This window comes from Larimichthys crocea, chromosome XVII (genome assembly GCF_000972845.2).
Source record: "Larimichthys crocea isolate SSNF chromosome XVII, L_crocea_2.0, whole genome shotgun sequence".
NCBI classification, from domain to species: Eukaryota; Metazoa; Chordata; class Actinopteri; family Sciaenidae; genus Larimichthys; species Larimichthys crocea.
In genome coordinates this window covers 4,037,038-4,060,283 of record NC_040027.1, presented here as the reverse complement: position 1 = coordinate 4,060,283, position 23,246 = coordinate 4,037,038, and the positions used below count along the sequence as shown (strand labels likewise).

Genomic DNA, 23,246 nt, shown 5'->3' with positions numbered 1-23,246 from the left:
TTGCAGACTGTTTACAAAAAGTCGCGAAACACAAGGACAATTATTTCCGGTCACAATTTGTCTTGACTTCAGAATAAAAGTCTGAAACAAGTGAGATAAGTAAAAGTAAGAATGAAACATTACAAAAGAGACGTGTTTAAGGTAAATGCTTTTGTAGCAATAATAGTAAAACGCAGTAATACAGATAATATAAGTATGGAACAACTATAAATTTGTAAGGTAAAAACATGTAAACGAAAAAAGGAAACAAAGTTGTCAAAATAACAGACAGCAATTATATTGAGGATGAGGATAACTTCTAATTCTGATGCAAAAGTTTACTTTGACAGACCTTCTTCACAGCAGCCATTTCGACATCAAACAGTAGGGTCAACAGGTGTTTCCAATGATACTAATGAAGGTTCAGTTCCACTTATTGCAACACAGAGACCTTCCAGTGAGCCAACATGCAGCACAGCAGCTCCCTGACTCTGTTTGACCTGAATGGAACTGAACCGTAATGTAACCTTAACCTACTATTTCATGTCAAACTGGCTGCTGTGATAAAGGTCTGTGAAGGAACTTATATTTTGACTGAGTATGTTCAGAAGCATTGTAAATAGAACGTACTTGTTGTGTCAAAGTATAAAGTACTCGTTATACTTCAGTTCAGAAGTTTATTTTGCTGCTTATATAACTGGATTATTTGTTTTAGGGTGTGTTAACATATCATTTCAGTTTTGTAGCTGGTTTCATGTCATTGCATCACATACTGTAAAATGATCACATGTCTTATATGTCAGATCTTATTCTGAAAAGTTGCTTTACTGTCTCACTGCACATCATAGAATCAGTGCGTTCACACAGGCAGTGCAGTGTGTGTCCATACATCTGATGTACGCATTTGCCCCCGAGATCAGATCCCACCGCCGGCCCCCTCTGCGTGATTTTACGCTGAAAAGCGTGTCAGTGACACGCCGGAAATCGATCTGTTGTGTCGCTCTCGAGAACTCTGTGTCAAACAAGAGGTTGTAGACCTCTTCCTCCTCCTTTGCTATCGCTTGCAAGCGGGTGGTTTCCTCTTATTTGTGCGGAAGTGATGATATTTTCCACATGATTTTCCCAAGGAGCTAGATTATGTAAATTGTATTACACAATCGTGCATATCTGGCTGAGTGACATGTGGCATTAAAGAGGTGGATCCTCAAAATCAGCCAGGATGATGTGTGTGTGTGTGTGGCATGTTGGGGATCAGTTTGAGATATGATCTCACATGACGACATGTTTGTTTAAGACTGACACCACAAGTCTGCCTATAACTTTAAGAAATCTTTTCAGCATAAGACACTTTGAATGTGTTATTGACAAACCAGAGATGAAGCTCAGTGCATGAACTGGGAAACAAAGACAAAGTATAGCCATCTTAGAGCTGCAGGGTGTGTGTGTGTGTGTGTGCGTGTGCGTGCGCATGTCAATCCCTTGCAGGGACTATTCAGCTAAACCTTCCTTCTTCCTTCAGCTCGTTTCTCAAAATGGACTGTCTTTATTTGGTCATCACGTGAAAACCAAGTGTCATAATGTCAGCGAGTAGTTCCTGTGTGCCTCCATAGGTTCATATGTCACCGCTTATTCTCTGACATACTGTCCATCTTTGCCTTCTTGTTTTGTCTCTACAGTCTTTCAGGGGCTGTCTTTCACAGTAAGCCCACGCCCGTGTATAGGATGAAGTAAATGTTGATTATGTAATCGGCTCTCAGGGGGCAGACACAGCTCCCCCGTCCCTACACCCCAACACGAGCTCAGTCTGTTACAGCCACGCTCAGTTATTGTCACATATGTTACATTCTCGATCACACAATGCATGTACTGAATATTTTTTCCTCGCATTCCTGCCTCTCCGGGCGAGCGAGCGAGCATGCGCAGCAGACAGGCTCGGCTTTGGCCTAATTTGGATATGGTAATGAGGGGGCGCTCGAGACGACCAATCGCGGGGCGAGCGTTCGCGCACGTGACGCCGAAGGACCGCTCGGGAGGCGGGGTCACACGCGGACCTTAGGTTAAAACCAGTGGGGAAGACACAGCGCATTCAGTGTAGGGAGAAGCAGGGACTCACTATGAGGGGGAACTTTGTTACTATGAAACTTAGGAATATTTGCAAAATATTGTAAAAATTCTCAAAATCCCTCGTGAATCCATAACCTGCCCCTAGGGTTTGAGGTTTTTAGTCTAGTTCGCCCGGAGAGGGCCTCTCCACTCACTATTCTGACACTTTTTTTGAAAGAATGTGTGAGACAGACAGTTAGCCAGCCAGCTAGCTAGCTAGCTGAGAGGTGATACAGGCGGCAGGAGAACAAAAGACTTTTTTGCGTTTTGGCCGGTTTGTACTGACACCAAGTCCATGCAGAACGTGTCATTACCATCACAATGCCCGTTTTACTTTTTCTGATAGACACGTCCGCTTCAATGAACCAGCGCACCCATCTGGGCACTACCTATCTGGACATAGCAAAAGGCGCTGTTGAGACTTTTATGAAGGTACTGTAACCACGGGACACATTGCTATTGGGAGCTGCTGGCTCGGCTCATCGTTGTGCTGTTGCAAAGCTCGACCTGTCAGACCCTGTCTCTCTCGGTAACCGTCAATAATTCTTCTACTATCTCCACAGCTCAGAGGGAGAGATCCGGCGAGCCGAGGGGACCGGTATATGTTGGTAAATTTTGAAGACGTTCCGTTCGGGATAAAGGTAGAGTTTTGTTTTCGGCTCTATGTCCACGAAAAAAAAGCTTTTACATTGTCGCAGATTTGACTTGTCCCTCCACGGCTCCACCACGTTGTGATCACTACATCAATTGTGTAGAGGAGAGAGAGAGAGGAGAAAAAAAAAATCTTCAGGAGGTGCTTTCATACCCCTTTTAAAACATGGCCGACATTTTGTTTCAGTGTGAGCAGCAAGGAACTCTGGGTGTTATTTATACAGCGAGGTGATATCTAGGAGGGAGGAGGCAAGGAGGAAAGGGAAGGAGGGGAGGAGGGGGACTAGCTTTACTTTACTTATTTAGACCAAATTGCCACTTTAGTCACGGCGTGCGTTGAGGCTGTGTTATCAGGGGGACTGGTGGTGGCAGCAGCAGCCTCTTGAAACAGATACAAGTGTGTCAGTTTATTGTCCTGACAAAGAGGAAGCAGCCTCCATGTGTGTTTTTATCAGTGAAGACTCATCATAAAACACCAAAGTTAACCCTTCACTCCCCTGTACAAGTGGTCACAACAGTGGAGCTGTAATGTGTTTATGCCTGTTAATAACCCAATATTTTTTTTTTGTTGTTTTTTGTTTTGTTTTGTTTTTTAAAGGCGGGATGGAAAGAGAGCCACGCCACATTCATGACCGAGCTGAGGAACCTCCAAGCCACCGGACTCACGACTATCGGCCAGTCCTTGAGGACCGCTTTTGATTTACTCAATCTCAATAGATTAGTGACTGGGATAGACAACTATGGACAGGTATGTAGCACTGAAGAGAGAGGCAGAGAAGAAATCAGGTGTTAGGACAAGGTGCTATATATGGCCACAGACCCCCTTCACCCCACGCCCTACTTCCCCACCGCCCCACCCCACCCCGCCTATCCCCAGTCTTACAAGCATCAACCACCTGCATACTGTGACCCCCACACACTTTACCAGTCATGACACAAACATGATAGCAACCAAGTCAAACAGACCTCAGGAATATTTTTTTATTGATCCGTGCCACGGCGCTCAAAATCACGGATAGCTTCATGCTATTATTAATTATTGCTAATAATTTTAAAAAACGCCAGGATGTGCAGGTTGTCTGTGTAAAAAAAAAAAAAAAAAAAAAAAAAAAAAATTTGAGCATCTCTCGCAGCCTCAGACGGATAAATAGTTAATGAAGTCTGCACAGATTTAGTATTTTATTAGCTACACCAGCCCTAAAAGTAAAGCTGCTTTAACTCCTACCTCCACGAGAGTTGTGATGTTCGGTGTCGTCGAAGCTGTTTTTGAAGAGGTGTTTTTCAACATGATGGTCTGAGTTGGAGGTGATGTGTTTGCCCTTATATTTAGTCTGCCCTCGTGCACGTAAATCACTTGGACAAAATATTTGAAACACCTCACAGGGGGAGCTTATGAAATGACTATAAAGGTGAATAACACCTCTCCGAAAACCGGTTTCTATAAAAAGAGGAACATTACAGCCTTTGTTTAAGGGCTGATTTACGTCTGAGCTGTTGTTTCAGACTGCTTCATTTTTTATGAGCGAGACCTAAAGGACCTTTTAAACCTTCTGTGATGATTTGAGTGTAAATTAAGTGGACCACTGTGGCTTGATGAGCACATTCTCAGTTGTTTTGTGATTATACCTCGATGTCTCATGTGTTACCGATGCTGATGTTTTGTTCAAGTCAACAGCAAACACGGATTTATTTAAACATTCTGGTCACAAGATCATGAATTTTATGTTATTCAAGAAAAAGCTTTTACAATGTGCAGCTGCCAAGCTCCTAGATGTTTTTTTCCATTGTGTTGCACAACTCCGTTTTTTTAATTTGTGAATTCGAAACAAGTCTGTCCTCCAGCTGAACAGCCAAGTCAGCCTGATTCACAGCTGGAAGCCTGCGTTCACATCAAATAAATTGGGAACGAATACGCCAAACACAGATTCTACAAGCCCACAAAGTCTTATATATTACTATATTTATATATAATATATTGCTAAATATTACTGGCCCGCCTAATGACCTCACTGGTCTCTGTGGTCAAATTTCCACTTTAGGGGATGTGGTTGTTGAAACCAAAGCCATGTGTACGGTGGATAGAAGATGTGAGATTGTGTTCTCATGTCAGCCTTATCTGCAACAGATGGCTTCTTTCATCGTTCTGCTCGCCGTGCAGTGTGACACAAAATGTCTATCCTGATTCCGTCTCGTTAGAAAGGACAAAACAATAACAGAACAGCTCGTGGGAGATGTATCGCATCACCCTGTAAGATTTCCCCTGTCTTCTGTCCGGCGTCTACAAATGAGAAGCAGTTTTCTGCCCTGGGAACAGAACAGTCATTATCAGTATGAGCTTTAAAGTCTAGTCCATACCCAGAGAGTCTGCACGCCTGTGGTCGATATAGAATCCGGACATCCTTTTTCCACCCCCCTCGTGGAGGTAAGTCGTGGGAGGGTGTGAAGCACTAGTGAATGATTAACTAGCATTTCCAGAGTAACACATGGAAGATCCCGAGCATCCTGGGTAATGCACACATACATAATGCATGTCGGACTCTCTCTGGGAGTTTGAATGTCAAATGCCACCCTGTGCTGTCAGGCTGGCACTAGCGATATGGACGCGCTCACGCCTGTGAACACTAAACGGCACACACTGAGGTCAAGGTTAGTGTGTCCTGATCCGGTCACAGGTGACCTGTAATGATTGGGTTGATGCTGTTTTAGAATTTAATGACCGCCTCTGTCCTCTGTGTGTCTTTCAGCGCTTGAAAGGAGGTCAGACTCCAAATAATCAATGATGTTTTATTAGCGATTATACCCCGTTATGTGCCATGAAAAGAAGAGGTATAACAACGCCGTTAAAGGGGCTGCAGCTAATAATTCTTTTTATTATTGATTAACTGTCTTTCAACTAAAAACTGGTCAATAATTTAGTCAGAAATAATGAGAAATACAAAATCAGTTTCCTATAGTCCAACATAATGTCTTTATTTCTTCACAACTGTCGGACCATCAGTCCAAACGCCAAAAATATTCATATAATACTAAAAAAAAAAAAAAATTCTCACACTTGAGATGCTGCTTAATAGATGACTTAATGATTTCCTGGAATACTTGTTAGTGTATTAACTAATTGATTTATTGATTTGTTTTGGTACTACACAGGATTGTCACGCCTCTCGTCAGCTGTTTTCTGTTATATTTTATTTAAACAAAGCCGCTCTGCTGTAAAAGTGAAGTGAAACGGGCGTGCACTTCCACATAAAACGAGTTTAATGAGCAGATGGAGGTTAACTGTTTGAGAGCAAGAGCCTCATTTCCACTCATATTGATAGTCAGGATATGGGCGTACATCGTGTATATAATAAACCTAACGTCCTCTGAACTTTGACAAAATGACAAAATGATCTGAAAGCAGCACGCTCCTCTGAGTGGGTTCCATCAGCGCTCTGATGTCTTCACACACTCTCTGTCTCGGTTTGCTTCAGCAGCTGTAAAACAAACCCAAACCGGGGTGATGCAGCTCACGCTCAGCCTGCTGCTTTGTGTTTGAAGCGTCCCCTATAATAACTCACCAACGTTTGCTTTTCTTGTTTAATTGAATTCATAAAGAAAAGTGGACTTTGATTTTTCATCCTTGTGAGCGCCAAGATGTTCAGTGGCCGTGGAAAAGCTAAGAGAGGGACAAGACAAAGGGGGAATAAGGGCTATGAGGGAGTTAATATTGCCCCGGAGTGCTTCTCTCTAAAGTAACAAAGAGCCCTCTAGGTTGCCAGGCATCTGAGATGACTCTCCCCTGGGAGATGGAGCGGGAGTACGAAGGTAGAGAGGGGAGCGAGCCAGCGGGTAATCCTGACACTGATCACAGTTTCATTAAGAGAGCAGTGAGAGAGTGGAGGGAGAGGGGAGGACAGGAAAGGATGAGGTCGAGGAAATGATACGAGCGCGGATGTTTGGTCGTAAGTTAACATGTCAGCGGGGGTGATAAACAGGGCTCTAATGGATCTCCATCAGTCTGGCGTTGTGTCAACAGACCGGAGATCCCGCTACTTCAGAGAGACTTGACTGCAGGTGACTACATAGATGACCTGTCGACGGAGTCACTGCACATGACTGGTGCTACAGTTAATCATTTCTAATGTATGTGTTCACACACGATAGTAGACTGACACGCAGACTGTGTTTGACACATTACAGGAGCTGTTATGTCCAAAAATGTCACTTTAAAATCTGTTCTCAGCGTCCTCATGACCAACACCTAATTTGCATAGCAACAGTGAAAGCTGATGTGACACGGATGGAATCATCACTCGCCTGGCCTCATCAACACCTCATTAGCATGCTAAAGAAGTGTTTGATATCATAAAGGGCTAAACCAAACAACAACAAAAAAATAAATTTCCAGGTTGTCATGGAGACTTCCAGTGCAGTGGATCTTGGTGGTATCCCGCTCTGTTTACTTTGTGAATGTGGACAGATCCATCATTGAGCAGAAACCAGACCGAGCAGGTCCACGTCCATTAATCACTGCACGTCTGTCAGAAACAGGGCGGCCTTTATGAAGCCTCCGTGGTCCGGTGTAGCTGACAGGACTTTGTGCCGTGTTTTTTAGAGTTGTTTTTTTTTTTTTTTTAACGCCGTTTACTCAACCCAAGTTATTCTGTGGCCGCTGTGGAAGTCCCAGGGGGGCTGATGCATAGTGATAAATGCAGCGCTGCTCCGGTTTCATTTTATCAGCATCGGAGTGCTTGTGTCATGAAATATTGTGGCTGAAAAAGAGGTTTCACATGGGTCCTCAGGTAATGTGCTCTGTCGTCGTGGAGGATGGAGTGAACTGCAGACACACACACACACTAAGATGCAGAGATGAGACTGTTTTCTTATTATTCCCCAGAGTTCAGCTCCTCACACACCCACTCACTTTAAATAGATCCTCTATAAGTTATCTATATAATGACATGTTATCTGTGCTCATTAATGCCTCCGAGTTCAAGCGCTATAAATACAGCTGCTAAATTCCAACATGAATTTTGCTCTTGGCTTCTATAAATGCATTGTGACACATTGCTTCTGTCTGCTGTTGTGCTTTAGTTTTTTTTTTTTAATTAATCGTGAATGTCATTTTTTTTTTTTGTATTTCTTTCTGTTTTTGCAGGGAAGGAATCCCTTTTTCCTCGAGCCCGCTATCATCATCGCCATCAGCGACGGCAACAAGTTGACCAGCGGCGGCGGAGTCCAAGACGAGGTCAGCCAAACAAGCAAAAAAAAAGTGCGATCAGGAGTGTTTTAACTCACGAGCCTGTCTGATCACACACAACCACACAGACGTGTTCACTTAAGCATCAATCACTTTATCGCTCACTGCAGAGGCTAAAATCAAGTCACAGATCAGCTGTTGCAACAGAGTGTTTCAAATATTTCACGTTTCATGACTTTTTGAAACATTCCCATGTCATGACATGGCCCTGCTGGGGGATAGTGGTATCTTTATCCCTGTGTCAAACATCAATAGTTCAGCGCCTAATAAATTTCTTTTTTAGGTGGATGGGTTATCTTGCTGAAGGAAAAGTACTCGCCAACAAAATCTCAAAGAAATATATTTTCTTTTCTTCAGATCTTTTGCTTTAACTCATGAATAATGGGTTTGTTGGATGCATAAAATGCCCCTTCACATCTCCCCAAAGCCTGAGTTAACACATTGTAGTTACTTGTTTTGAAAGAGCAGCAAATGTTCACGTCAGAACCCACAACCGGTGATCGGGTTCTCTTTATCTGTCTCTGTTTTGATGAATCGATTCACCCCTCTGCCTTTTTAAAATGTCAAGTAGTGTCGAAAGGATGATCAATATTTCCTACAAGTTGTCATACATGAATATTGTTGAATATTTGTGCTGCCGCTCCCCGTGAGATGCAGAGGACTCTATTAAACAGTCGTCAGTTTTCTAGCTCGAGAATGGAAACAGTTGGAGGTCAAACGTATAGAATTAAACCCTTCATGCTGCAGCCACGCTCTAATTTATGGCTTCTTGTCGTAATTCCAGCCCTGCGCTTGTTCAAACTGGACACAAATTACCAAGTGATATTTGATGGTGAAGTTTGACTTTAATTGCAGCTCTTTTGACAGTCCGGGCCTGAAATGAGAAACAGAATCTGTATCTGTGAGAGAAGCCTACTGCTGTGAAGGGGCGATGCATCAATAACATAAAAGCTTTCAATACTAGTTAACAGAGGCTGTCTGCTGCAATGTCTTTTTAATTGTTATTGTTTAAGTACTCAACTTAGAGCTCAGTTGAAAAATGGTCTTCAGACAAACAAATATTTGTTTTAATTGGTATAGCGACATCTCATCAACTCATTTCTGTCATCCAACCAACAATGATCCATGGTTGATTTCATAACTCACTCCTCTGTTCCTCTCCACCGTCCAGCTCCACCTCCCTCTGACCACCCCACTGCCGGGTAGCGAGCTGACCAAGGAGCCCTTCCGCTGGGACCAGCGTCTGTTCGCTCTGGTGCTGCGCATCCCGGGAAATGCTTCGGTGGAGCCCGAACCCCTCGGTGGCGTCCCGCCCGACGATTCTCCAATCACCCCCATGTGTGAGGTTACCGGAGGTACGTGGACAGAACAGAAGCCGGTGTTTGGTTAATGTATTATGTGTATTGTAGAACTGCACCGCAGGAGTCCTGCTTGGTCTGTGTAATGGAGAGTATAATGTCGTGTGACAAATTTCAAAGCTCTCAAGTTTGGCTTCAGACTTCAATTATTTGACTGAAAACCTTAAAGGGGTGTGACAATGAAGGGGATCTGTTGGCAGAAGTGAAATATGATTAGTGTAATTTGTGTGTACTAACTTGTAAATAAGAATAGTTATGTTTTATTACCCTAGAATAAGACGTTTATACCTACAGAGGGAGTCCGCCATGTTGAACCACTGTGTTTCTACAAGCCCAAAACAGAGAAACAGAACGCTGGTTCTAAATAGGAACTTTTAGTTTACTCATGCTTGGATCAGGAGGCTGAGTCGATGTAACTAAATCCTATACACTGCACCTTTAAAGATCAAGGGGCAAGGCAATTGAAAGAAGAGGATATACAGGCAGGCGAGAATGCTATTTAAGTGTGTAGGATTTAGTGCCACTTAGTGGTAAAGTTGCAGATTGCAGCCAAATAAAGACTGTCCCTCTCCTCACCCTCTCCTTTAAAGCATGTAGGAAAACTCTGGCTGCCAAATTGACATCAAAAGCAAAGGGCCCTTTCTGTATCAGTGCTTGGTTTGTCTGTTCTGGGCTGCTGTAGAAAAATGGTGGTTCAACATGGAGGACTCCGTGGAAGAGGACCCGCTCTCATTGTAGATATAAAGGGCTCATTTTAAGACAACGAAAACACAACATATTTTCATGTGATTATACACTAATGGAAACATACTAGTGAATATGTATTCAGTTCCTGCCAATAGATCCTCCTAAATCATACACACTGGACCTTTAAGTTGCATTATTGGAACTGTAGCAACCTTTTTTTTTTATTATATTTTGGAGACACTAATAAGCAAATATGCACAGCACACACTTACACACAGCCTATTCATTTTAAAATACTACTACAAACAGTCCAAACACTTAAAATGAGATTTAAAGGCCTTTGCGTCTGCCACATTTATAGATTATTAATAAATATCAGTGTAACTTGCGATAGATCACAGCTGTGCGTCACAGACAGCTGGCTAACATGACATCGCACAAAGTACCTTAATGTGTTTTATTTAGCACAGGCACTGTTTGTAAATGGATATCATTATAACCTTTTTTTGGGGGGGGGGGAAGCCCATCATAGACTTATTCCTCACAGGAGGGACAGGAGCCTAATTTCTGCAGCATTGCCTGGTGGAACATGCTGGGACAAGCTCAAAGTATTTATAACAGTGGATCAAAATAGCTATTTGTTAAATGCATTCCATAGCTCAGCTGATGAATCATCTCTGTCAATACAGAGAAAGGAGAACAATGGGTGTGGCAGGGTTTTTTGAAGGGAAAAATTTAAGTGATAGAGAGAAAGTTCTCCTTGACAGCTGTTTTCCACTCCATCGAGAGACAGCCCCGAGCTCTGTCTGCACTGTCTTACTCAACATTCAGAGTTGCTTGTGTTTACCAGTTTGCCAGTGGGATCTTGAACAGCCCAGCACAAACACAGTCTGCTCTTATTGTAAGCACTGAGCAAGTCTGCTTTGGAGGGGTTAAGTGCTTTGCTCAAGTGCACTTCAGGAGTAATTGTTGATTAAGGTTAGATTACCCAGATTTTCCCAACCTAGTCCAGGATTGTTCCCCCAGCCCCCAACATGAAGTCTTTTTAAGGCTGATGACTTCGATCTGGCTGGAGAATAAGCCAAACCCCGACTGCCTACGCACCAGTTTTTAAAGAACATCCACTTATAGAAGTCGACTTTTATCCCTCCTGTCTCCAGTCCTCACTGCCGCCTGGTTGTGGAAGCAGCTGGCGGGAGGAACAGACCAGAATGATGCTGATGGCAGGTTAAGATTAACACAGAGCAGAGCACACCAAAGCTCTGTGTAGCACTCGGTGGTGCTGAATGCAGAACATGACACAGCTCCATTGTCACCGACCGACTACAGTACATGCTGCCTGTCCATTACTGCTGATGGCAGATCTGACACAAAGCCACGGCCTATTGAAATGAGGGAGTGAATGGGTGCATAACAAGGGCATTAGAGGTGAAGTTGGAGGCAGCGAGCGGCCAGAAGGCTGAATTAGACTAATCAGTTGTAGCTTTGTGATATGGCGCGTCTGATTTATGCGACCTCTGTGACAGACGCTGCGACAAATAAACTAAAGAGCTTCAGAGCTGCATCACAGGCAAGCATACCTTTTTGAATGGCCGTAACTCTGAGTCAGGACTGATACGGCACCATAAAGATGAGTACAGTGTTGAGTAGAGAGCACATTTACCTACAGGCGGACACTGCAGTGTTTCAAAGTCAGCTAATGGTACTTGATTAATCCTGTGTGCTTTCACCCAGGTATATGTTAAGACAGGTGATAAATTCATGTCCACCAGTTGGGATCTGGTTTTTATGTTTGTAAAATTCCTGCATCTATTATTTTCTATAACAAGACGGACAACATGCAACACTCAGCTGGTTATATAGATATTTTTATGTAAGCGACGGGGCTCGATATTGGCACTGATCTTCCTCAGACGGTTATAATTTGATTCAATTTGGGTTGATTTAATTCTCCCAAAAGTCAGATGCAGCAGATAAACACACGGAACAATGTCAGTTATTCTCTGAATACATTTCTTTTTCTTCCACGAGCAGGTAGCTGTCAGAACAGTCTAGTCTAATCTAACTTGGTTCCCACCGTTCACATGTCATATAGACCTCAGGCAGCCATTTATGACCACAGTCTAGACATTTAATGCAAATCCACATGAACATCTCCTATCACCACGTCCACCTGAGACTGTGGAGCTCCTTCAGCAACAGACTGTTACTCTCACCATGTAAGAAGGAATCTACCTCAGGACCTTCATTCCAACAGCTGTCACACTCTTCAACACCAGCATGACTTCATGACTTTCTTCAGTCTATCTCATTATCTTATTAATAAAGCAAAAGCAGAGATGAAGGAGTCCTGGCATTCTGAAGAATAGATATTGGATACTGAAATTGCGCCGACTCATTGTGACAAACCCACAGAGCATTATCTCACATGTCCTGTAGTTCCTCTCAGTCTCCAGCCTCTTTTCTTTCAGCTCAGTATTTTGTGTTTTATGGCTCTTTTACTGCATGATTCAGCCTTAACCTCGTTCCAGCAGCAGCAGGCAGCTGTTTTCTGATGAAGCTACTGTACGTTACCTGCTCAGCACCAAATAACACAGAGGCACAGATAGAGACTGGTGAGCCTTGAGAAGTTAAAGAGCTAGATATTCTTCTCACATGGTTGGTGGGTCTTATTGTGGGGGGGGGGGGAGCAACCGATGGACATAAATTCATCAGGTGACCAAATAATGATGGCAAGACCACATTGCTAGAACAACTTCAACTTTCACACTCTGAGAAGTGTTGTTCTTTCCGCTTGTTTTCGCCGCCCCCTAGTGGCTCAACAATGGAATGACTGCAGCTTTAAAGCTGATGAAAGCAAAACCTAAATAGATTTTTGAAAGGATTCACTTTAAATAAGCCGACTTCATTCATATTCAGTTAAACGCAGGGGCAGAACTCCAGTCATACTATATATAGAACTGAAAATGTTGTCTGTGTATGTGTGTGTTGCAGGACGTTCCTACAGCGTGTTCTCTCAGCGTATGTTGAATCAATGTCTGGAGTCCCTGGTGCAGAAAATCCAGAGCGGAGTGGTGATAAACTTTGAGAAAACCGGGCCTGACCCTCCTCCTCTAGAGGGTAAGAGACACATTTGTTTGCAATTTCTCCCCCGACTCTGTTTCCAAAAGACTGCACTGCATCTGTTTGATTAGTAGAGTATCTCTTTGCTCTCTCTCTATCTCTCTCTCTCCCCCACTCGCTGTTTGTTTTAATCCTCTCTGAGCTTTTCTTTACTGCTGTTCACAAACAGCTGGTGGATTTCACAGTTTAAGGCCCCCACCTTCACATTTGAACTGCCTACACACTGTTTGCAGCTTATCAAAATCATTTTGTTGTGTTTTTCATATCTCACAAACACTTCAACTTTTAGCTGTTGATGATTGTTGTACCTATGTATGTAAATAAATAAATAAATAAATAAATAAATCAGTTTCCCCTGTGCTCTATGCAACTGTCCAGATGCTGCAGCTGAGGTGCTGAAGTCCGGCGTACAGCCTTGGCACTGCTGTCACAAGCTGATCTACGTACGACCCAACCCTAAAACTGGCGTCCCCATCGGTCACTGGCCCATCCCCGAGGCCTTCTGGCCGGACCAGAACTCTCCAACGCTGGTAAGAAACAATATTTTATTAGAAAGCATTTGTAAGCTGTCTGCAGGCATGCTGTTATCATTCTGTGGATTCACCTCTCCCTCTGTGACCCATGCAGCCCCCGCGCTCAGCACACCCCCATGTCCGCTTCTCCTGTCTGGACGCAGAGCCCATGGTGATCGACAAGGTGCCCTTCGATAAGTACGAGCTGGAGCCGTCGCCTCTCACGCAGTACATCTTGGAGAGGAAGTCACCTCACACCTGCTGGCAGGTACAGCAACGTCACGAACACAACACGTTTAAAACAAAAGACTTTGTTGCTTTTAGTCGTGAACCTGGTGGTTCAGTGTTTACACCCAGATGAGAGTAGCATTAGATGTTCCACCATATTTGTGTAAAGCCTGTCCTCTCCATTTTTCACTCATCCCACAGTTTAGTTTGCTGCTGTGCATACTCGGGGGCTGTTCTGGAAGAATACAATAAGAAATGCACAGCTATCGGAGGCTGTGTCCTACTTAGCCGTATTAAATGTGTGACAGAGGTTAGTTGAGGTGAAAACATTAGCTTAAAAATCACAGAGGGAGTGTTGAGAGTGCAGTTTCAAAGAGAGAGAGGTCCTACTTCTGAGTATTAGCTGTGTGGCTGACCCAGTGGATGTTATGATGATGATGATTATAATATCCCAGTGAGCCAGTTAACAAAAAGCAATTTCTGCGATTCATATTGTTTTTGGTTGAAGAGCGTTCTCTCTGTCTTTTCAGGTGTTTGTATGTAACAGTGCCAAGTACAGTGACCTGGGCCAACCGTTTGGCTACTTAAAGGCCAGCACAGCTCTGAACTGTGTCAACCTGTTTGTGATGCCCTACAACTACCCCGTGCTACTGCCACTTCTGGGTAAGACCGACCGATCCATGTCACATTAGGCGTTCCCCTTCATTTCTACTACGAGTGTGTGTATTTATGTACTGTGTATTTATAGTTGCTCTGTTTCTGAGTCCTCCACACTCCTCAGCACCTGTAAATAAACATGGTCATATGTGCTGTTATAGTAAGAGGATCATTATAAGTGAAGTCAATAGATTCACATTCTGATGTAGGACGGCAGATTGCACTCGTGTTTACTTGTATCAAAGGGAGCTCTGCTGTATTTGTTTCATAAAGCACGTGCTGCAGATGAATGTAATTTTTCTGTTTATTTCTTGGGTATTGCAGACGACTTGATCAAAGTGCACAAGTTCAAGCCTACTATCAAATGGCGGCAGTCCTTTGAGAACTACCTGAAGACCATGCCTCCGTATTATATCGGGGTCAGTGCATCATTTTTTAGCTTTTTTTTTTCTTTATTTGATTCACATACAAACTCCATAAGAGATGCTGCTTTGGTCTCATTGCTGTGTTCTCTCTGCAGTCCCTCAGGAAGGCTCTAAGAATCATGGGAGCACCAAACCTGCTGGCAGACAACATGGAGTACGGTCTGAGCTACAGCGTGGTCTCCTACCTGAAGAAGCTCAGCCAACAGGTTAGACACTTAACCCTGAGGTCACACATACAGTCACACAACCTCCCAACTTCTAAGTATTGTGATCCTTGTCCATAAATCCAATAAAGAGAATAAACATAACATCAGATTGTAATATAAGTAATGAGTAATATATAAGTAATGTGTGTTTGTGTGTCTACAGCCTGTACGTCCTCTGTGTTAAAGAGCTCCATTGTTTAACAATCAAGACACCACACAGTTCTTTCACCCATTGAGCACAGAGTTGTTGTTTTTTTTTTTTTTTCATTTAGCCTTACACACAGTGTTCTGCTGCTATAATTACTCTGCACCAAATCCAAGACTAAAAATAGTCCAATTCAAATGCACCATTTAACATTGGGTAAGGTAATGGTGACACCCACGGATTGTTGGTTTTGGTCTTTTCATGGCATTTGTTAACAATCAAAAAATGACAGACAACTGTGGTGCACGTGTTATTTATATTGTCTCTGTGCTCCTTTTTCCAGTCGAAGATCGAGTACGACCGCCTGATCGCCTCGATCGGTAAAAAGATGCCGCCAGAGGCGGGCATCAAGGTGCGCTGGCGAGGGGGAGGTATATCTCTGGCCCAGCGCAGAGACTTCATCCAGCAGCTGCAGAGTCTCAGTGGAGAGGCTCCGAGTATGCCCCTGGAGCTCAACCCCAAAGAGTTCCAGGGCTTTCACCTGGCACTGCTCAACAAGGTACGGCTGGATTGAAAGACTCCCTGAGGATACACTGCGAGAGTTAATAAGTCATGGTTACACACATCGACGTGTCTTTACCGAGCTGCATTTACATGCACAGTTGTGATTTTTAATGTTCAGTTTGAGAGTTGCTTTTTCAAATCTCACTTTTACTCATATGCCTTCTTGGCATTACTTCCAACAATCCTCCTCAGGCATTTTTTGGAGATCTTTTCAGTCTGTTTGAAAAGTCTGTCTCCCTCACAGTATATCCACTATATATCCACTCTGTTTCAGCTCAAGTACAACAGTATTTCACCAGAAAACGACCACAGTTAAACCCAATCCCGTCTGTCTTGTTTTCCTCACCAGGGCCTCAAGCCGCTAACCTTCAGAAATCCCTACGATATCCCTCGCAGCCATCTGCTGGACCAGCTCAGTCGAATGAGGAGGAACCTGCTCAACACCAGTGTGTGTAATCTCAGAGGGCAGGACTCAGGTAAGTCACTGTCTCCCACATCTGCTGTTGGTCATCAGGGTATTCTGTTATTCCTGTAACTCCTGACTTAAGCAAAAAGGAAGATTTTCAGCTGACGTTTAGTTCTCTTTGAGAGCAAAAATAACAATCCTCCCTCCATGTTCCTGAATTTCCCTGTCTCCTGTCCAGACCAACTCCACAGCGTGCCAATAGCCCAGATGGGCAACTACCAAGACTTCCTTAAAGCTGCTCCTCAGCCTCTTCGAGACGCAGACCCCGAGCAGCCTAAACGTTTGCACACATTCGGCAACCCCTTCAAACTAGACAAGAAGGTAAGCCCCGCCAACTCGCACTGGACGAAGAGCAGACTGATTCATGATTGGTGAAACTTGCAGACTGACCGTCTCCCTCACTCCTTTCAGGGAATGATGATCGACGAGGCGGATGAGTTTGTAACCGGTCCTCAGAACAAGGGGAAGAGACCAGGAGACAACAGCAACATGCCAGGCGGAGGGCCCAAGAGACGTCGCTGCATGTCGCCTCTGCTGCGCCTCGGCAGAGCCTACACCCCTCCAGTAACACCGCCCGCCAGCCCCCGACCAACAGCAGGTGAGATTTATATACCGCATTTTCTGCACTATAAGGCGCACCTAAAAGCCTTCAGTTTTTTCAAAAGCCGACATAATCCGATGCGCCTTATATATGGATCAATATTGGTTAATCATGGCTACCGTAGTCAGGGGGCGTCGCCGAAATAACCATAGACATATATACGTAGACGCATTGAGCGCTGAATCGTACGTCGACGTCGCCGCCATTTTGGATGTGGCAAAGTAGAGCGCAACCCTTTTCCTTGTATTTGTTTACGGGCAGATCTGCCACATCCAATATGGCGGACACATTAACGTATCACAGCAACGGGCCAACCTGCTCAATGAGGCGTCTATGTATATATGTCTATGGAAGTAACAGCGGTAAGAACGGTAAAGAGGAATTCCAGTCCAACACCATTTGTGTCGCGAAAATACTACGTCACTGACATTACCTCGGGAAAAATAATAAAACAGCTGTTCATTTTAGGAGTGAATGGAGTTGTCAGAACGCTGGTTTGTATTGTATTAATAAAGTTTGACTGACTTATCTGACTGTTTTGTTGACATTCCCTTTAGCGCAGCTCCATCTAGTGGATGCATAATGCAACCCCAGCCACTACTGTAGCTTCTATTCTATGCGCCTTATAATGCGGTGCGCCCTATATATGAAAACAGTTTTATAATAGGCCATTCATTGAAGGTGCGCCTTATAATCCGATACACCTTTTATAGTGCGGAAAATACGGTATTTTAAAATGTTGATGGGCATTTCTTTTTAAAAATCTATCTCGTGGTGTAGTTTGAAGGTGTTATGTGGAGCTTCAGTGTTTCTCACCAGAATAGATTTGTCATATAAACTTCCTTTTTTTTTTTTTAAATGCTAAAATCTGCATTGTTTACCTCCATGTTTACTTCCTCTTCCCTGCCTTTGTTGGCACGTTTCTCCACTTCTTGGCACAATTACTGTTAAAATTAAAGGTCCAGTGTGTCAGATTTAAGAGGCTCTATTTACAAAAAATGACAGAAAAGGGATATAATATTCATAATTGTGTTTTCATAGGCATAAGATGTTTGACGTTTGAATGTTCGCTCTTTAAAAACACATAGGTTCAAACCATTCGAATATCTATATTTGTGCATTATGTCAGTAACAGGAGGATAAACTAATACGAGACATAACTACTTGTAGTTAAGTATTTTTATTTCAGTTTTAACTTTTGCTTGGAGTCCAAACCACTCTCTCTGCTGCTGAGTTGGGCTCTGAACTTTCTACCATTTCGTTTTTCTCTCTGCCATCTGCATCTGCCACAGTTTTTGTCGCGTCTTACTTTCAGCAGTGAGTGACGCTGTGCAAGTGCAACTCCTGTGACCTGTCCCTGACCCGTCATGCAGTGCGGCCACTCGCAAAACACTGATGTGTTTTTTTTTTTTTTCCCCAGTCGAATGTTTTTTTTTTTTTTTTTTTTTTTTTTTTTAAATATTCTAAATTTGAAAAAAAAAAAAATAGATATAATATATATATATATATATATATATATATATAAATATATATATATATATATATATATATATATATATATTCAAATTTAGAATATTCGTTGACAGCCCTAATAAGCTGCCATAGAATGAACCTTTTCTATGTCCAGACCCTGGGTTTCGTTTGATTGCAATCTGTAATTTCACCACTAGATGTCACTAAATCTTACACGCTGCTTAGCACAGAGAATACAAATATGTCTGAAACGGTAAACCAACTTGGTTCCCGTCAGCTGAATTTAGTTGTTTACAATATTTTTAACTCATATGCCTGCATGTCGGTGCAGAGTATTTTTAACCCTAAACGACCAACTCCACTCGAGTTGATGATGGGAATTTATTTATTTATATTTTTTTCTTCTAAACTTGCAGACATGGACATGAGTGACGGAGCACCAGAACCAGACCTGATCATCAACCACCTAAACCAGAACCACTACGGCTCAGACGGGAGCTCGGACTCAGAGGTAGATCATCCCTCGGGGCCTCCCGATCACCAGGAGAACCACATGTCCGCCGACCCCCAGGACCTACGGCACAGGGAGGACGACGATGATGATGAGGAGGAGAACGGACGACCCCAGTTGGGCGAGTTGCCGCCGGGCTGCGAGGGAGGACTGGAGATGGTGCTGGTGGAGGACCAGCCGCCTCGCTACCTGTCACCCACAGCTCTGAAGAAGCACATCCACACGGAGACGGCAAAGGTCAACAACGAGCTGAGGGCGCTCATCACCAAGGAGATCAGGAAACCTGGCAGACGTATGTACTAAACATAGTCTGTGAGGGGGTGGGACTGCATGTAGGACTGTCTTCCATACTAGTGGTGATCTGGTACCACACAGACCAAAGTATTCATTTAGATCCACAAATCTTTTTTTTTTTTTTTTTTTTTTTTTTAAATTTAACAAAGGACAAAGAAGACATTTCATTCAGTACCAAAAAAGTATTGTGGTTTAACACTGAGCTTTACTTGCACATAATTACAGGAACAATTGAACCTCAAATTGCGATCGGGGGCTGTTACTGCATTTTTATTCCCTTTTGACAAAAGCAGAAGACAGAAACTGGCCCGTCCTCCTTCGATGTGTTGTTGTTCCATTTTTCCAGTAGAAACCACAGAAGTGTTGCCTCCTTTAGGCCAATCAAGCATTGTTTTGACCCCAAAGTTGTTTTTCTCAAAAACTGTGGATTACAAAAACACATGCTGTGAACTGAATTTGGTTTAAATCAGTGATGCAATCGACGTCTGATGTCTTTTTTTTCCCATACATTAGTAAGGTTAGTTCATACAGTACCAATCAAAACCTTGGACATCCTTTATTCAGTGTTTCCTACATTGTAGATGAACGCTGAAGACATCAAAACTATGAAGGAACACGTTGAATTATGTGGTAAATAAACCAGAACATGTAGATTTAGATTTTAAAGTAGCCACCTTGCACACTCTTGACATTCTGTCATTCAGCTTTATGATGTCATCGCCTGGAATGGTCTTGAAGGAGTTTCCAGAGGTGTTGAGCGCTTGTAGTCTTCAAGAGAGCCAGTCTCATCATAGCATTTGATGGTTTTTGTGACCACACTTGATGGTACGTTCAAAGTTGTGTGTGTCATGTCTGAAAGTAATGCTAAACTGTTGTTACTTTTACTCAATTGAGTATGGATTAGAACTATACGCCAACACAACGTCTGAACAACAACTGAAGACGTTGAACTAAATGAATGACTAAGACTGTCCAGGTGACAACTTCATGAAGCTGACTGACACTACTACTGGCTACTTTGAAGAATCTAAAATATAAAGCACATTCTAAATTGTTTAAGACTTTTTTTTTTTTTGCTCACCACATAATTCCTTGTGTTCATTCACAGTTTTGATGTAAAGAAAACCACTGTGTCTCCAAAGTGTTGACCGGTACTGTATGTCCATGCTTCAAACATGAAGAGGAAAAACTGAATAGGCCAAAATATGTAGCTCTTACAGTTACATAAATGTGTCACTCTTTCTATGTAATATCCTTAAATCAAAACTCATTTTAAAAATGAAATTGGTTCATTCATGAAGAAAAATTGAGGCAGTCAAAGAAGTACCGGTAATCGAGAGTCGTCGCATGAGTCGCACCCCTAGAATGGATCACCTGGATGATCAGACACATTGTGTGTTTTTAATCTTGAACCTTTTACTGAATGTATAAAGATTTAAGGAACACTGATCATCACTGACTTTGCTGCTCTTTGTGTTTCAGACTATGAGAAGATCTTCCTCCTCCTGAAGCAGATCCAGGGAACTCTGGACACCCGACTCATCTTCCTCCAAAACATTATCAAGGAGGCGGCCAGGTAAAGCATGTGCCTCTGCCCCGTCTGCAGTTTTAGATCCTGCGTTAGCCTGAGAACCCTGAAAATGTTGCTTTTCATGATGCTAACATAACATTTGTGTTCTGTCGCTTCAATCCAAAGGTTCAAGAAGCGCGTTCTCATCGAGCAGCTGGAAAACTTCCTCGAAGAAATCCACAACAGATCCAACAACATGAACCATGTGGACACGCTCTGAGACTGGCTCGTTCCCAAACTGAACTCACTGATAATGAAGCCGAATCCCTTCCTGTAGTGGGAGGGGCCCTCCACGGAGACGGAGACAAGACCGCATCCAGCCCTCAGACTATCACCTCCTGACTGTTTTCATTATCTCAGCATTGTTGATGGTCTTGTTGGTTTGCACACACACACAGACTGCATTATCCAGATATCCAAAAAGGGGTAGTGAGGAGGTATTTTATTGCTGCAGGTGAAGTGTTTGCCCCTGTAGAACATTTGAGCACGGTTGTTTTCCGATCTGCAAGCCCGTCCTGAACCCCCCCCCCCCCCTTATTGTTTGTACACCTCCACCTGATTTTGTTCTTTTTGTTGGAAGAAGGCACAGTAAATGAGGGGGGGCAGCGGCGGGTGGTGGTGGGGTGGTGCAGGACTTATTCTGGAGAGAAAACAGATGGCAGCCTGCGTCTGGATGTCATGTTTTTAATTGTGATGATGTGACAGACAGACTGTGTAGGAAGGGTTCAGGTTGTGTGTGTGTGTGTGTGTGTGTGTGTGTGTGTGCGTGTGTGGTTGCATGTGCGTTTTCAGCCAACTCAGGGTCAAACAGGATCCAGCGGAGATGCTCATGAAATACTTTTCTTTCCTCATGCCTTTTCATTCGTTCACTTTACCCTCCTCATTAGGTTTTTCTACTGTTTTGGGGGGCGTTGTTGTTGTTGTTGTTGTTGTGTGAGAGGATGATTGTTCTGTTCGACTGTTGAAATTTACTTTCTACACTCCACTAACTGAAGCACTCCACTGCTGTGCTCTTAAATTTGTACGACTTGGCTCAACTTGTGGTTTAATTCAAATTCTTGGAATTTGTCGACTCGTGGTTTGCCTACCTGAATATTAATATTATTGAGTAGTAACTTAAAGGTGAATTTTTTTTTTGTTCCCTCTGAGGGGGGAAAAAAATGAGGGTAAACTTCAAAAGTGTCTTTTGCGATGTAGGTTTTCAGAGAGACCAACACAAAGTCAAACCATCATTTTGAATGATGCAACATCATTGGTTACAAATGTTGAAATACAGGGACAAAAAACTCAGGAACTAACACTAATGCATCATAATCAGCAATAACAATGGAGCTACTTTTACCCCCCCCCGCCCCCCCTCCATTTTTATCTTATTTTAGCCTGAAACAGCTGATATGCAACACAAACTGTTGTTCCCCCGGAGTGTTGATGAACTGAGGCCTCGGATGCCAGCTTGTCCCAACGTGCTGGTCGCTGCCAAATAACTTAACCTGCCCCCTGAACTCCTCCAGATCCGCCATGAATCTCAAACCAACTTCTTGTCACTTAACCGTGAAATGCACTTGTGTAAATTTGAGAATGTTTATTTAATGTAATTTAAAAATTAAAACTACCTTGTTTTTGGTCACAGAAGTTTGTTTTCCAACAATCTTCTATCATATTTTTTTTTCCTGTCAGGCCTGTTCAGTTTTTCTCAAATATACACAAATAATATGAATTTAGGTGTAGAGGTCAAGAGTTGATTTCTGATTCAGAGGGCAGCCCTCTTCTGTTCCCTCCCTCCTTGGACAGGGACCAAAATCTGCCATACTTGTCTTTGTTTGTGAAGAGGCCGCTACCAAAAGAGTATTTTGAATACACTGTAAAGATGTAAATAACCCTAGAGTACTATTTAAAGAGAATGTTCAGTGGAAAACGGCCTTTTTGTAAGTATTTCCATGAATAAAGTTTCTATTTTACACTGTGAAGGGCCATGTAAATAAAGTGTTCTGTAAAGATGTGACTCTACGTGTTTTTGTCCGTGTTTGTTGGTGAGTTTAGTAGCAGTGCATCGTTTAGTAATTTAGATTTAGTGCCATCTAGCTGTGAGGTTACACATTGCAACCATCTGCATACTCCTCGCGTCACCATTGCCTTTGAAGCATGTAGGAGATGGCCATGTAACTCTCAAAAAACATGATTTCTGGAACCAGTGTTTGGTCCGTCTGTTCTGGGCTACTGTAGAAACATGGCTGTTCAAAATGGTGGACTCCGTGTAAGAGGACCCGCTCCCTCTGTGGATTAGTGGGTTCAGTCTAAGTTAATAAACACAAAGATTTTCATTTTTATGTGATTGTACATGAATGAAAACATAGTTAAGACATATTGTTCTCTTTCTGCCATATGCTACAATATATATTATTACATATATTATTATTATTACACATTGGACCTTTAATGGAAGAAAGAAGCAAA

The 23,246-nt window shown here is 42.9% G+C and overlaps 1 protein-coding gene across 1 annotated transcript; it reads left to right on the top strand.

Moving 5' to 3' along the window:
• Positions 1-2,055: 2,055 nt before the first annotated feature.
• ints6 (integrator complex subunit 6) lies at positions 2,056-22,794 on the top strand. Its single transcript, XM_010746473.3, has 18 exons — positions 2,056-2,514; positions 2,646-2,723; positions 3,332-3,481; positions 7,871-7,960; positions 9,144-9,327; positions 13,012-13,137; positions 13,519-13,670; positions 13,768-13,920; positions 14,411-14,543; positions 14,862-14,956; positions 15,058-15,168; positions 15,657-15,872; positions 16,227-16,353; positions 16,522-16,664; positions 16,755-16,941; positions 18,834-19,220; positions 20,705-20,798; positions 20,919-22,794. The coding sequence occupies exons 1-18, from the start codon at positions 2,404-2,406 to the stop codon at positions 21,010-21,012; spliced, it is 2,631 nt and encodes an 876-aa protein (XP_010744775.2). The 5' UTR covers positions 2,056-2,403; the 3' UTR covers positions 21,013-22,794.
• The last annotated feature ends 452 nt before the right edge of the window (positions 22,795-23,246 follow it).

What these genes read in the sequence shown, in the direction of transcription:
- ints6 (XM_010746473.3), top strand. Translation starts at nt 2,404, where the DNA reads ATGCCCGTTTTACTTTTTCTGATAGACACGTCCGCTTCAATGAACCAG. An exon ending in GCGGCGGAGTCCAAGACGAG is followed by an intron (nt 7,961 to 9,143) that starts GTCAGCCAAACA and finishes TCCACCGTCCAG; the next exon opens with CTCCACCTCCCTCTGACCAC. An exon ending in CATGTGTGAGGTTACCGGAG is followed by an intron (nt 9,328 to 13,011) that starts GTACGTGGACAG and finishes TGTGTGTTGCAG; the next exon opens with GACGTTCCTACAGCGTGTTC.